At 47.5% G+C, this 14,911-nt stretch overlaps 2 protein-coding genes across 2 annotated transcripts in view; one reads left to right on the plus strand and one right to left on the minus strand.

Moving 5' to 3' along the window:
* Positions 1-79: 79 nt before the first annotated feature.
* Positions 80-10,369, plus strand: CYP2J2 (cytochrome P450 family 2 subfamily J member 2). Its single transcript, XM_080406419.1, has 10 exons — positions 80-1,048; positions 1,404-1,700; positions 2,256-2,418; positions 2,570-2,719; positions 3,267-3,427; positions 3,833-4,009; positions 4,274-4,403; positions 4,643-4,830; positions 5,337-5,475; positions 6,182-10,369. Exons 2-10 carry the CDS (start codon positions 1,512-1,514, stop codon positions 6,355-6,357), a joined length of 1,473 nt encoding a protein of 490 aa, XP_080262545.1. The 5' UTR covers positions 80-1,048; positions 1,404-1,511; the 3' UTR covers positions 6,358-10,369.
* Positions 10,034-14,911, minus strand: part of HOOK1 (hook microtubule tethering protein 1) — a 28,782-nt gene continuing 23,904 nt past the window's right edge. Inside the window, exons 21-22 of the mRNA XM_080406362.1 lie at positions 14,520-14,588; positions 10,034-13,705 (exon numbers count right to left, since the gene is read on the minus strand). Coding sequence (XP_080262488.1) covers positions 13,547-13,705; positions 14,520-14,588 — 228 coding nt within the window. The 3' untranslated portion in view covers positions 10,034-13,546. The remainder of the gene's footprint in view (positions 13,706-14,519; positions 14,589-14,911) is intronic.

Below are 14,911 nucleotides of genomic sequence, written 5' to 3' on the forward strand. Positions count from 1 at the left end.
TTTAAATCCATTGAAGGGGGAAAAAAAAATTAAATGTAATGATCCCAAATCATAAAGGCAGGAGGCATGAACATGGAGGTTTTTTGAGTAGAACATCTCATGTGAATGAGGGGGAAACTCCTGCCTTTCCACAGGGCTCATGCCTAAGTGCACTTAAAAGCCAGAGGTAAAAAGAGAGCTTCTCCTGAAAAACAGCTTCATCCCCTTTATGTTGCAGAATAAAACAATGATTTAACTTCTCAAGTTTCTCAAACATAAAGGCTTTGCCCTCACGTGTATGGCATCACTCTGGTGGTGCTGCTGCATCTCTGTGCTTTGTCTTCAGCACCGGACAACCCCATCAGCCACAGCCAATGTCCCCAAAAGAGAGAAAACGAACCCAAATCCCCCCCCCCGGGGCACGAGGAGGCAGCTGACAGCCACAGCAGAGCCACACAGTGATGGCAAACTGCTGGTGCAAACGCCCTCGCTTCTTCTGCAATAAAGCACAGCACACAGCTCCACGTCCGCTGTGGTGTACGTGCCTGGCCAGCCGCCTGCCTCGGAGCCACTCCCAGGTGGGAAGATGGTTACAGGTCCCACCAAAGGGCCCAGCCGGCTCAGCCGGGCACCTGCTGTGGCTTTTCAGCACCTGCCCCGGGTTTGTCGGGCTTTGGGCACGGCTTTGGCACGGGCTGCACGCTCGACAGCCACAGCGGGTGGGAAGGGATGGCGGGAGGGCCTGGGGCAAGGCCGGCTCCCGGCCGGAGCAGGGTGCTCTGCTTGCACACATCCAGCCGAGATGAGAAAATGATGGTGCTTAGAAACCGCTGCAGATCCTGGACGGCTTCCAGCCCACATCACCCTGACACACCGAAACCTCAACCAGTGAGTCAGATGGTTTGCGAAAGGTTTGTGCAACCTTATCTCGGATGGCCCTGCTGACCTGGGGCTTGGTCTGGGACTCTTCATATCACCGAACGAGCTTCTGCAAACTCGGAAAGCGTGAGGCGCTTGGAGCGGCGGGAGCCTCCCCGGCACTGTGAAGCCGACGCTGGGACACGGCACGGTGAGGGCACCACGGGGAAGAGAAAGCGGGACTCACGTCAAGCCACGGGCTCATGGGGACAGCATGGCGCGGCTGCCAGAAGGTTTTAATCCTGGCCCCACAAAGCTCCTTTCTGTCCTTTAGGCAAGGACGTGGATCACTGGGGTTTTGTAAAGCAGCGGTGGGAGGCGGGAGGGGAAAGAGGGAGGTGGGGGTGTTATGGTTTGTGTTCAGGGTTTTTTAAATGGGATCAGAGGAAATGCTTGAGTTTAATCAAACAGTCCTTGCTGAAACATGGGAAAGCGGGAGTTCAAATGTGGTCTCCAGGCCAGGTCAGCAAAAGCTGCTTGATGCTGTCTTGTGTTTGTGCCCCCAGCACCTTGCCCATCTCCCCCCATCCCTAGGGGGTTTGGTGGCATCCCTTGAGCTCAGCCTGCCCTGACCTGCCACGAGACACATCCCTGTGGAGCTCCACCATCCACCCATGCTGTGCTTCCTCTGGGAGAGCATCTCCTTCCAGATGCTCCTTGTCTTCCTCACTGTCTTCCTGCTGGTCACCAGCTACATGAAGCAGAGGCAGCCAAAGAACTTCCCTCCCAGCCCCTTCTCCCTCCCCCTCATCGGGCACATGTACCTGTTGAACTTCAACAACCCCCAGGCCACAGTGCAGAAGGTACAGGGGTGGTGGGCACCATGGGGAAGGGGGCGGAGGGGGTTGCGGTTACACCACCTTTGCAGCATGGGGAAGGGATTAATCCCAAGCCCATGGCCCATGGGGACCTAGGGGCGGGAGGTTCTCCCTTGGTCAGCAGGAACATCATGAAGTTTGCCTGGGTAGGAGGAGGGGGACAAAGGTGGAGCGACCTTTTTGGACAAAGGGCACGACATGATACCATGCACACGGTGGCAGCTGTAGGAGCCCCATAGGCCTGGCCAGGGACTGGAAGGGTGTTTGGGAAGGGCATGAAAAACACAGGACTGAAAAATCAAACCTGGACAGTTTTACTTGAATTATGGCCAGTTAACACCAACTCCTGATTAGTGATTTGGGAAAAGAGGAAAGAAAAAAGACTGAGTCAAGCAGACACTTGTGCAAACACCCTGTCTCCCCTCCTGCTCTCAGCTTCCCTTATTTTCATCTGTGTCCCTTGCCAGGGCTGTCCCTGTCCCGACAGACACATGCATTGCAAATAAAAGCCCTTTTATTTATTTTGGCCCCCCCTCCCAGCTTTCTGAAAAACTTGGGGACATCTTCAAGCTGCAGATGGGCACCACATCATTTGTGTTCGTAAATGGGCTGCGGATGGTTAAGGAAGCTCTAGTAAACCAAGGGGAAAACTTCATTGATCGCCCTGAAATTCCTGTTGACAAGGAGATCTTCAGCAAGTTAGGTGAGTTATCCCTCAGGACACGTATCTCAGCTGTAAGGTCAAAGTGTTGACCCTGCAGAGGTCCAAGACAGCTGGAGATAAGACAGAGCCCTGGAGCTCTCTGCCCTCGGTGGAGGGCCCTGCCTTGGCTCACAGTGGCGTGTTCCTGCAGGACTGGTCTCCTCCAACGGGCACTTGTGGAAGCAGCAGAGGAGGTTCACCTTGACCACCCTCCGAAACTTAGGCTTGGGGAAAAGGAGCCTGGAGGAGCGCATCCAGGAGGAGTGCCGATACCTCGTGGATGTGTTTGGGGACGAGCAAGGTGAGTGCTACGACCCTCATAAGCTGTGCTGAAGACAGGAACCGGTATGGCCCACTATAATTTCACCCATGATTCACTGCATGCTGGAAATATACCTCACCCTGCAAGCGATGCTAGCACCCTGCCAGCATCCCAGCTCACTTTTACAGGCATTCTGCCTCCTAACTGACTGGTGAATGCAGCCAGGTAACACCCAAAGCGTTAGTCATAGCCCACCCTCAGCCTACTGCTCTCTCGCAGATCTCTGGAAAGTCCTGTGCGTGTGTAAATCCCAATGTTTCCAATGAATTCAAATGACGTCCACCCTTCTGCAGCTCTTGCCTTCCAAAGTAAACAAACATCTCCGTAGTCTGATTGTCAGGGTGTTTGCCAGACTTGGCCAGCTCATGGGGGTGCCCAGGCGTCCCGGGAGAGCAGTGACACAGGAGGGTGCCCATCAGAGCCGCTCATTGCACTTGTATTTGTTGAATATTTTATCTCTGACAACTGTTTCCTACTTTTCTGTGAAGACTGGAAGATAATTGATCATTCCCCTTTCCTTCTCCAGGAAAGCCCTTCAACCCCCACATTAAAATCAGTAACGCCGTTTCAAACATCATCTGCTCCATCACCTTTGGCAATCGGTTTGACTACCAGGATAAGGACTTCCAAAAACTGCTGAAGCTCATTGACGAGACAACTAGCCTCCACGCGACCATCATGAGCCAGGTACACCCTCCTGCCACCAACATGGATGCTGTGCAGTTTTGCAGGGCCATAGTTTCTTCGCTGTAGTCAGCCTCAAAACTCGTAGTGTTTTCATCAGCAAACGTCGTCATCATTCCCTATTCCTTCACAGAGGGTAGATTTGCCTGTAATTTCTTCCCGCCTATTTTCAAGCTGGGCAATGGTCATATTGCTCTCCCTCACCCCACGCCACCTTTCCTGCCCATCGTGCCCACTGTAACATCGGGTAATACACGAGTCACTCCGTAACAGGAATATCAACCCCTTGTAATGGTCTCCTGGAGCTGAGCTATTTCCACAACTCCAGCAATTCAGTGGCATTGCAGGCTCCTTCAGTTTTGATAACAGTCCTGTATTCCACTCACCCTTCTTCTTTTGTGTCCAAAGCTGTACAACTCTTTCCCGTCTATAATAAAGTTCTTCCCTGGGTCCCATCAAACCATCCGTAAAAACTGGAGGTTGTTGAAAAGTTTTGTGAAAGAGAAGATCAACAAACACAAGGAGGACTGTAACCTCTCAGAGAACTATGACTTCATCAGCAGCTACCTGCAGGAGATAGCCAAGGTCAGCAACGTGGAGCAAACCCTTCTGCAGCGGGGCTTAGAACTCAGGAGGGATGAGAAATGAGCCTGAATTCCCCATCGGAGCTGCCTGTGTAGCCATTTAGGAGCTTAGGATGGACATCGGGCCCAGAGCACCTGTTAGTGGGATGGAGGCACGGGGCGGGGGGCAGCAGCGTCTGCCAAAATCCTTGGGGTTAACGTGGACTAAGCCAGTGTCAGGGCAGCCCTTGCTGTTCACGTGGTACTAACGCCCCTTTTTGTGAAGGGCAACGGCATCTTCCGGGAGGAAAACCTCGTGGCATGTGCAACTGACCTGCTGTTTGCTGGGACCGAGACCACGTCCACAACCATCCGCTGGGCTCTGCTCTATATGGCCATGTATCCAGAAATTCAAGGTACAGTTAGAGAAAAGGTGGTTTTCCCTGCTTTTAGCCCTCACAGCTTCATGGGAGCCTCTTTTTTTTGAGAGAGAAAAATGGGGAATCCCCCTACACCCACACAAAAGAGGTGCACAAACAGTAGCAGGTGTCCCAGGTCGGTCCTTGGGGGCCCCTCACAGCAACACCCTTGTGCTGTTCCAAGGGTGCTGGTTTTTTTTCGTGAACCTTGGCTGATCCCTGCTGCTTCCCACCAGCCCGTGTGCAAACAGAGATTGACACGGTCATTGGGCAGCTGCGGCAGCCAGCCCTGGAGGACAGGAACAACATGCCCTACACCAACGCCGTCATCCACGAAGTGCAGAGGAAAGGCAACATCATCCCTTTCAACGTGCCAAGAGAGGTGGTGAAGGACACAGTCTTGGATGGCTTCCACATACCAAAGGTAACCTCACTCCTGAGCACTGAGACTTGAGCAAGGGCCTCCCAGTTCCACAGGCAGGATCCGCCAGACCAGCTCGCTCCTGTGGAGGCAGGAGGGGCAGAGCTACAGCCTTTCTGCCCTGGCCAGAGTTCCGTCCTAGCGAACACGTATTTTTGCCATCCAAACGTTCTCCAGCATGTTGAATGGTACAAAGCACTGCAGGGTGACACACCTCCACACCCCCTATCGAGGCACAGATCCCATCTCACTTAGCTTTTACAGGAACTTTGGCCCAAGATTACAGCAGATAAAAATTATGCTGGTGAGGGAGAAGTGTGGGTGTATAATAATGCACCTCTGAACAGGCAAGAATTAGAAAACACTGCCTGTGCGGGGGGTGATGGACAAATAATTGCAGCAGAATTTGACTGTGGATGTTCTTCATGAAGAGGAGACTGGAAGATAAAAATGTCCTTCCTGCTGTCAGTGACAAAGAAGGTGTGATTTATTTCTTTTTCACCTACTAGGGCACCCTTTTGCTCACAAATTTAACCTCCGTGATGTTTGACAAGAATGAGTGGGAAACTCCCGACACTTTTAACCCCGGGCATTTCCTGAAGGATGGTCAGTTCTGGAAGAGAGAGTCTTTTATGCCATTTTCTATAGGTAAGATTTGCTGGACCATGGTGCTTCTGTGCTGAGGCACTGGGATGGGGCTCCCAACTGCATGGTGGAGACACAGAGGAAAATAGCGATGGAAAGGGCAGGTGTTGGCTGCACCCTGGAAGAAGCCACTCCAGCAGTGCTCAAGTGGCCACCCCAAAGCACCTCACCCGTGCTCTGAGCCCTTTCTCATCTCTCTTCACATGTACAGAAGAGAGATGAGGATGAATAAGAGACCCTAAAAACGGCAGAGACCCTAGAAACACCTTCACCAAGGGAAAAGCATCGCTCTGTGCTCCTGCTTCCACGTGGCTGAGTTCACCAAGGGCTTCGCTGTTGCCACCACAGGGTACCCCAGCCAACAGCTTCCCCGGGGAGACTGCTTTTAGCACCCCTGCTTCCCATACCAGCCTCACACACCACCCCTGGTAGCTCTTTGGTGCAGCTCAAACAAACCACGGCTCCCAGCACGGGCACGGCCAGACTGTGCACGTCAGCACAGCTCACCGGAGCACGTGCCCTCCGGGGGCAGCCCGTGCTGTAAAGCCCCTGGCGTTATCAGAGCTCAGTTTGGGCTGCAAAACTCACCCTGGGAAGGGGGTGACACAGCTGGACCACGGTCCTACGGGAAGGCAGGGGCTTTCTCAGCAGTGAAAGCAGCTGGGCAGCTGGCGCAGGCTGAGGATGCCATGGGTGGCTGTCTCCACAGGGAAGCGTGCCTGCCTGGGCGAGTCGCTGGCCCGCTCTGAGCTCTTCCTCTTCTTCACGGCTCTGCTCCAGAAATTCACCTTCCAGGCGCCCCCGGACACCACGCTCACCCTCCAGTTCAAGCTAGGCATCACGCTGGCCCCACAGTCCTACGAGATCTGTGCCGTGCCGCGGTAGGGAAGCCTGGGCCACCATCCTCGCAGGGAAAAATCCTTCGGGAAGGATGCTGAGAAGGAGCCCTCGGTGGCTCCCCTGGGCAGTGGTAACAACCGCCTGGCTCCAGGGAGAGGCTGGGTAGTTTCTTTTAAAGCAATTGCAAAATAATTTCTTTTCCAAGCAGACCTTGCACTCTGTATCACATGAGAAAGGCGATCAGCCTGGGATCTCCCAGGGCACTTTTAGGCTTGCCATATGGCACTGCAAATGAATGTGGGGCTTGGGGCTTTCCTAATTTTATGATGGATGGCCATGCTTCACCATGGCAAGAGAATGAGCAAGACTTTAGGGATTGCTGTGTTCAGGCTGTGGCTGTGTACTGTGGAAGAGCAGTACCAGCCTGTGTTTTATCACATTAATACAACATTTTTTGGTTTTGTTATCCTTGGCACGTAATCGGGTAAAAAAAAAACCACAAAAGTTGCTCTATAATATCTCTTTCTCCTGCATCAATAAACGCTTACCAAAATGTTTTTGTCACGAAGCGTTCTGCAAAGTGAAGCCCAACAGAGGTGATTTCCAGCCTTCAGCCGTGCCCAGAGCACCAGGGGGTGGCAGGGGGCTGCGAGTCCACCCAGGCAGGGCCTGGCCCATGTCACTGCAGCATTGCTCTCCGTTAGCAGAGGGGCCGGCACTGTAACAGCAAAGGCAATTCCTACAGAACTGATGAAAATAAATGTCCCTGTCAGTACAAGTACACTAGCAGGTAAACCATCAAAGCCTGTGGCCAGGTCCTGGCTTGCCACAGTGATTAGGAGTGTAACACCCACAGGGAGCATGGGGGGAGTGCTCTCTGCTCCGCCAGATCTCTAGAACTTCCAGCCATAGAAGTCACAGGTCCTGTCTTTTGGAATATGCTAAATCCTGTTTACCTGCCCAGCATCATCGAGTGGCTGGTGTGGCCGGGGTGGGTAGAGGGGCGAGCTCCAGCAACAGACGATGCACAGCTAAATCTGCTGCACTCAACAGTCTAATGAATAAAAAGGTCCTTTGGAAAATACCGCCAACAAATTACTAATGTTTCAAACCACCATGCGTAAGGTGAAACAGTTCCAAGATTGACAGACAGCTGATGGTTAACACCAGTAAATGCATCAACTCTAACTGTGGCACCACAGGACCCCAGCAAGGCCTCCAGGCACAAGAAGATGCAGCTCCCAGCAGTGGGACCGGGGGCTGGTGGGAAGGCACGGCACAACACAGCGCCGATACCACACACCTCCACCTCCTGCTTGCCTTGCGGAGAAGCGAGGGGAAAGCCATCTTTTCCTGTTCATTTTCAATTTTTCCTGCAGTACTTTTTACATGTTCCTACAAGAAACCAATTTTTCCCAGCACCTCTTCCAAGAATTAAGTCATCTCCTGAAGGACATAAAAGCATCTTTTTTCATGCAAGCATTAATGCCCAGGTGGGTTTTAAATCCTTTTATTTTAACCTGCATTCTCTTCTCCTCCGAGTACACAAGGGAGGAAGCATGGAAGGCTGGGATGGCCCTGCAGACCGGCTCATGAAGAGCAGAAACACCCTGTGGCCCCACAGCTGCACACTGGGGCTACACACAGCCATACAACATAAAGCAAAATTTATAGCTGGTGAGCACGGGCTCTGGCAGGGCTCTTTCAAGCACAGGGCTTGGCAAGGAGGCTCTGCCCCCTCCTCTAATTTTCTGTGCCAGGCACAGCTGGGTGGAAACAAGAGGTTGGACTAAGATGCTGTTTCTGGCACTTGAGACCCCTGTTTTGCAGATCCGTAAGGTGGAAACGCGAGAACACGTGGTAGAAACTGAACCAGCCTATTTATAAAATGCAGGAGACCCAACCAGGTTCTCACCAAAGGTGGGATGAGACATCCCCAACCCCAGGTCTCCACCCCTCCTCTCCCCACGCCCACCGCCCTCCCAACCTGCTCCTGGCAAGGGGCTTCAACATCTTCCCTTCGCAGCAGAAACTAGGAAGTTCATTTGACTTTCTAGACCTTTCTTTCTTTTCCTTCCTTGGGAGAAGCAGAAGGGGAAGGCTGGAAGCAGGCTGAGTGCCTGGAATCAGCAGGGAACAGGAGAGGGGACCAGTGACAAGTTTCTGTTGTGTGCAGCATTACTCCCAAAGCACTTCCAGTTCACAGGTGTCATCTGAATTTTATTTTTTTTTTCTCTCCCCAGTGCTTGGCTAAGATTCCCGTTTCCTTTCCCAGGCTGCTGCTATATCCAAAAGCTTCCTCCCCCTCCTCCCCGGGTCACCGCTGGGTTAGCTGTACTCCGAGCAAAGAGCACATTTCACAGGACTGTTTGGCACCACGTCGCACGCACGGCTGACCTCACCCCCTCGGGGCTGTACTGTACCCGCACCGCTCTTCCAGGGACACGCGTTGCCTAAACATACAGACCTGCTGCTGCGGTGCTTGGTGCCCAAGAAGCTACCAGAAACGCCACAAGCAAACAGGGCTGCAGACGCAGGCTCTGCGCAGGCAGCCTGCATTTGAGCATAGCTTCTTGTGACTCAGCAGGTGGAAACAGAGGGTCCTGGTCCCCGCTGCACACAGCACCCCTCGCTTGTGCCCCACACCCCAGACCCCCCCCCCCCGGCCCCGGCATGGGTGTCCTGTGACAGCTCCCACATGGGCTGAACACACCCTGCAGCTTGGCCCAGGCTTCCTGCACAGCTGGCAGCCCCTTCTCTTCCCTTCTCCCTCACACACACAGCTGCAGGTTTTGTTCCTCAGCATCTGAAAATGCTGTTACATTCAGCCTCAGAAAGAAGGAAAAATGGTGCTTCCACGTCTGGTCATTCACCTCACCCTCACCGGGACCCTTCTGCCACTGTGAAGGCCCTTCCACAGCCAGACACCACACAGCTCCCCAGCCTCACAGGGGCAGCAGGCCAAGGCAGGAGAAACTGTTACCCACGTCAGGACAGTCAGGCTGAGGATTGTTGTTCAGAGAAAGGGAAAACCTGTGGCAAAGACAGGTCTGACAGGGCCCCTAAAAGAAACTTGTGACATCATCTCCCTGCGGATCTTCACTCCGGAGGGCTGAACGGCTGCCTGCTCTCATTCCCAGCCTCGCTTCTGGGTTGAGGTTCGTGCCCAGGGAGCAAGAAGCTTTCAACAAGACTAAGAACTGGGCACATAAATACCCTGCACAGCAGGCTGAAGAGGGCAGTCTGTTTTCCAAATAAAAACAAGCACGGTGATTTAGAAGTGTGTACCTGTCTGTCCTCTGTGTTCTCTTAGGTGGGGCTGGGGAGAGCACAGAGATCCTAACTTCTTTCAGTAGCAATAAGCAATCGCTGAAGTCACTCAACAGCTCACGTGTAGTGGCTTTTAGTCTTTCCACTTCACAAGGTCACCAGCCGAGCGCTCAGACGACTGTCAGCACACTGAGCAGAGGTAACCAGCTTCGGGGAGGAGCAGAACTGCAAGCAGGAATGAACTGAAAAGAGGAGGGGAAGGTAGCACAAGCCTGATTCGTTGTTGTTACAGCAAAACATACACACACTCATCATACATACACGTTACATATCCTGTAACATGACATTTTAGATGGTGTAATCAGATGAACTGGGTCTGCATATTGACACGCCACCCAGAAACACGGATGCTTACATTAAACACACTGCTTGAAATAAAGACACCAAAGAATTAATTTTAAAAATCTTTATGCGAATATAAAAGAATTCTTTCCAAAGAAAAATAAAACCAAAAGTTTAAAAATTAGTGCAATTTTTCAAGTTCTAAGCAACACAGTGTTTACAGTTGTTTTAAACAGAAGATGTAGACACTGATACACTGAAAACCTTAACTCCAGCTTGACTATGGGAGGAAGGGAAAAAGCAAAAAAGTTAAGAAAATTACTTTACTAGACATTACTACCTCTTAAACAATTGTTTTCAATTTCTAATTCCTAAACTATTTATGGCTACCTAAATAAAACATCAGTATTGCTTATATTACTTATTTCCAAGTAAGTGTATACTGTAGAAAATAGAATACTCATATATATATATATTTTAAAGAACAAAAACAGGTGAAAATTTATTTTCAGTGAATGTTTTCTTAATCCACTATAATACAGCTGTTGCAAAAGAATCTTCTCAAAACTGCTGCCTGATCCACCTTGAGTAGAAGAACCTACTAGTCCAAAATTTGGATTATTGCTACAAAACACTTCATTTACACAGTGGCTATTTTTAATATTTTATTAAAAAAATAGTAACTGATATGCCAATCAGAACATATTTTTGTTTCTTTGGATCTATATTACCCTATTGGTAATATATTTGGATCTATATAATGGAAACTGGCTAAAGTTACTAATAATGCTGAATAACTTTAGCAATATTCAATGACTTAATCTCATAATTTGCATCTGTTCCTAACTGTGCTGTCTGGGCATGATACGAATCCATCTTGCAGCAGAGACAAGTAGCCTCTTTGTCCTGCCTCAGCAGTGGTGCACATTGCATCGAAGAACATCGTATTGACATTGTTCTGCTGCTACGTGTTGCATACAACTCAGCTGTAACACAGCAATGCTATTAGTAGCCTCTTTTGTTTGACATGAATGAAGTTACCGTTGAAATGGTACTCATTCCAACGCCCCTTTCTGCACTGCCAGATGAGCTGAAGTGAATACAGCACCACGGCTTACGATCAAATCTTTATTTCTACAGATTGGTTCCTCATTCATAGGACATAACCCCAGTTTAACCAGTTATTAAACAGCCACTCTGAAACAGGTTCTCAGTCCCAAACAAACACTTAAGTTATAGTTACAGGCTTTAATTTTAACAGTTTGGAAAACTCCCAAGTAACATTTCATCTAATACCTGAAAACCTGATTCATTTTTGGCAATCCCAACAGGACTGTTGGGGATGACCTTGCCCTGAAAAAAGGCTGATCCCTGTTTGTAGTTCTGTATTTAAATTCTTCCATCCCTAGCCAGAGGACAAACTTCCAATTAAATGATAGGGAGGTTCTTGGTCATTTTTGGTCCCAGGGTCTGCAGTTTTGAGAAGTGTACATCAAAGACATTTGCTCCAAGTTTTTCACTATTCAGCACCCGGTATGACTACTGGCACAGCTCCACTACTGTGAGAAGTACAACAAATGCATCGACCCTACTAACTAGATGAGTATTTGAAAGACGTTCATGAAAGTTTCCATGCTGCAGAGAACGAGCATTAAGAGACCCATTCAACACCATCGGGGACAGTTTCACATTTCACTACGACAAACCAATGTACCAGGCTTTAGAAACGTAAGCACCTTGCTAAGAGTTAGTCTCGTGTTCCACTGCTCACCACCACCTCCCACACCACTAGCAGATTAAATAAACAATTGTACCTCAAAAATACAAACCCCAATAACATCACTGCAGCAGTAAAAGACCTCAAAACGCAAGAGGTAGTCCAAAGAAGCATAAAGTCCTGAAGAACACCACCTGACAGACAAAACTCTCCAATGGCAGTTTGTCTGGCATATTCTCTCTCATACTGTATTCAGCATGAGACTGGCTTTTCTCGTGTAGACAGAAGTTTTGAAAGAGGAAATCTCTGTTGAATGCCTAAATGTATAGCACTGTAAAACTACCACAACTAATTAGCAACGCTAAGTATTAAAAATGAATACTTCCCTTTTCTTTAGCATTGCAAGCAATGCCCAATAAAGAATTTGAGATGCTGGGAAAGGAAGAAATCAAAGAAAAAGCCACACTGAAGGGCATGCAAAATGGAGAACTAGTAAAATTTCACAATTCAAAACCTAAATTCTCCAAAACTGAATTCCGCTCTCAAAAACAAAGATGGCCTTTGGTGAAGACAGACATATGTTTTCATTCACGCGTATGACTGAGTTTTATATTATATCATGGACTAGTACAGCACCCCCAAATATTTAATTTAAGTGTACTCATTTTATCTTAAGGGAGCTCCTTTTATCTTAAGGGCTGCTGTAATTCTGTTTTATTTAACTATGGGTATAAATGAATTTGTTCTACATGGTTTGCAACGAAGCACAGACAATAACAAGCTTCCTAAAAATACAGTTCCCAACAACAGTAATATATTTGGTACAGTGACACAAATTTTGTGAAAGATAGCAGCTTCCTGCACACTAATTTCAGATAACAATCCCCGTTCTTCTTCGATCGAGATACCGCAAAACTATCACAGTTTATGCACTTTTCTCCCTGCCAACAATCCTTACTGCCAACAACTAGCAAAGCTATCTTTCATTCATCTGCCTAGCAGTTAGTTCAGAATAACTGGAGTGAAACAACATTTAAAAAAGAGGAAAATTAGTTTCTATGCACAGGGTTGTATAAATAGCTGGAAATAAATGGGGTTCCTTCCCACCTAACTCCCTTTCTGCAAATAAATGCAATGTACCAATACGCCAGACTTTTAAAACGTAGCCCAGACTTTTGAATTATTATAATAGCTTCTCTTCTTACGCAGGAAAAGACAGCTTATTTGGCTTTAGTGAATTCAACATCTTAAAGACAGGTTTTCCTTAATGTATATATGCACAAACTTGATCTTTTCTTTTTTAAATAAACTGAGTAGCTCTGCTTCTCACTTGAGATGACAAAACAAATCCTGTCTTCTCTTATAAAAAACAAGTCAATCGGTACTAGACCTCTTTTTCTTTTTCTATAAATACAAGTATTTTCTTGCTTTTAAAATTGTACTTCACATTCCAAAAAAAGTACTTTTTCAAACATGGTACCAATCTTTTACATTTATTTTTAGAAGAGCCCAGCAAAAACACCCAATATTGCCAGTTTCCTGAAGTACATTTTTGCATAACATCTTCCCATTACAAAAGTCAACTTTCTAGCCCAAACCCATTAAATAAAGTTTTAAATATATAGTGCCAAATTTTATATTTACAATATATTCTGAAGGCAAATATAAATCTTTTAAGTTGTGCTTGTAAGTACCTACTGCAGTTAAATCTACTTCTACTTGGAAAACTATGTGCTACCTTCTAGATGCACCACTGATCAACTTAATCGCTTCTCGATAGGTTCTGATGTTGAATTTGCAGCTGCCCACCATTCTAACCTCCTCTTTCATCAAGTAGTTATAGTGGAAGCCATAAAACATTTAAGGACACTTTAGCATGTAAGTTTCCTTCATGGTCCTTCTGGTTTAATCAGATGTTGCACCTGGTACTTTAACAGTGAGATTCCTTCTGGTATTGGTGACGTGGCGTTGTTGAGCTAGGAATGAGCGCCCGGGACCGTCTCTGCAGGCACCGCTACTGCCAACCAGCCTTGCTTCCATACCTAGCTTCTGAAGAGTGAGGCTCTGCAAATACATTAAACAACATTTACACTATAGCAGAAAGAAGAAAAAACCCCATCCAGCTTTCATACACAAAGCTCATCCTTACTTAGCATGCACACCAAATTTTTTACTGTATTTCTTATCTACTCTTTTCCTGCCATAAAAGGTATGAACCAAGGTTCAAGGAATCAAGATTCATCCACATTCATACGGAATGTGTTAATTTTAGCTTATTGTAAAGTTGGTCCTTTAGTAAGCCATTTAATTTTACTTTCCTTTTTGATTTCCCATTCCAGTCTGTCTTTATGGAACTATATTGAAACATTGCTTCATGTGAAGATGCACATCTCTCTCCAGCCCTCTGCACAGCAATCTAAGGCCAAATGTTCTAGCCACCTCTGCAACACTGCTACAGGATGAGAAGGTGGCTCTAGCTTATTTCACAAATACTGCGCTAAAGATGCTGAACATCTAAATCAGGAGTCTGGAAACCTTTTGAACCATGGCCTCCCTTTGTCTCAAGCCCAAAAACTTCAACAACAAATGCTACTGAACATTCTGGATTCAGGTAAAATTCCTGATGGAAGCTTGTGCCAGCAAATCGTACATTACTAACATGGAAGTCATGGCCTATGCCAAATTTTAAGTCTCCTGTTCCAAAGCACAAAAGCAGAAAAGATGTAACAAAATAATTTGATGAAATAGTTTATTGTTAAAATATTGCTAAAAAGAAAAGAAAAAAAACCCAACAGAGCAAGGTAAGATTTCACTGTCACGTTTAGCAAAATGTGTTGTTTTGGTTTCTGAAATACCAACAAATGACCTTGTGACCCACCTTGTTATACCAGGCAGTTACAATTAGCTTTTCCTCATAATCACGTAACTTCGCAAGTTTGTATTCAGCCTGCAAGGAGAAAGAGAGAAGAGAAGCTCAATTAAAACAAAAATAATCTGCATAAATTTACTGCAGTCCATCAAGGGAAATAAACACATGCAGCAGAAATGCTTAAAAATGCGAAAGAACTTGTAAACAAATGACTACGAGAGAAGCTACGGACTCCTTCAGGAAGAAGCTAAATTTTACACAAGTTGTAGTTCAACTTTGAAACATACTTTGAGGGTGTGTGTGTGGTGGGATGAAACTGTCACGAATGAGCAGTTAAGTCACCTGAAGACTCACCAAAGGTATGAGTGAAAAAGTTTTAATCTGTTACTTGCTCGTGATAG

Source organism: Falco punctatus (assembly GCF_963210335.1).
Source record: "Falco punctatus genome assembly, chromosome: 11".
Classification (NCBI taxonomy): Eukaryota; Metazoa; Chordata; class Aves; order Falconiformes; family Falconidae; genus Falco; species Falco punctatus.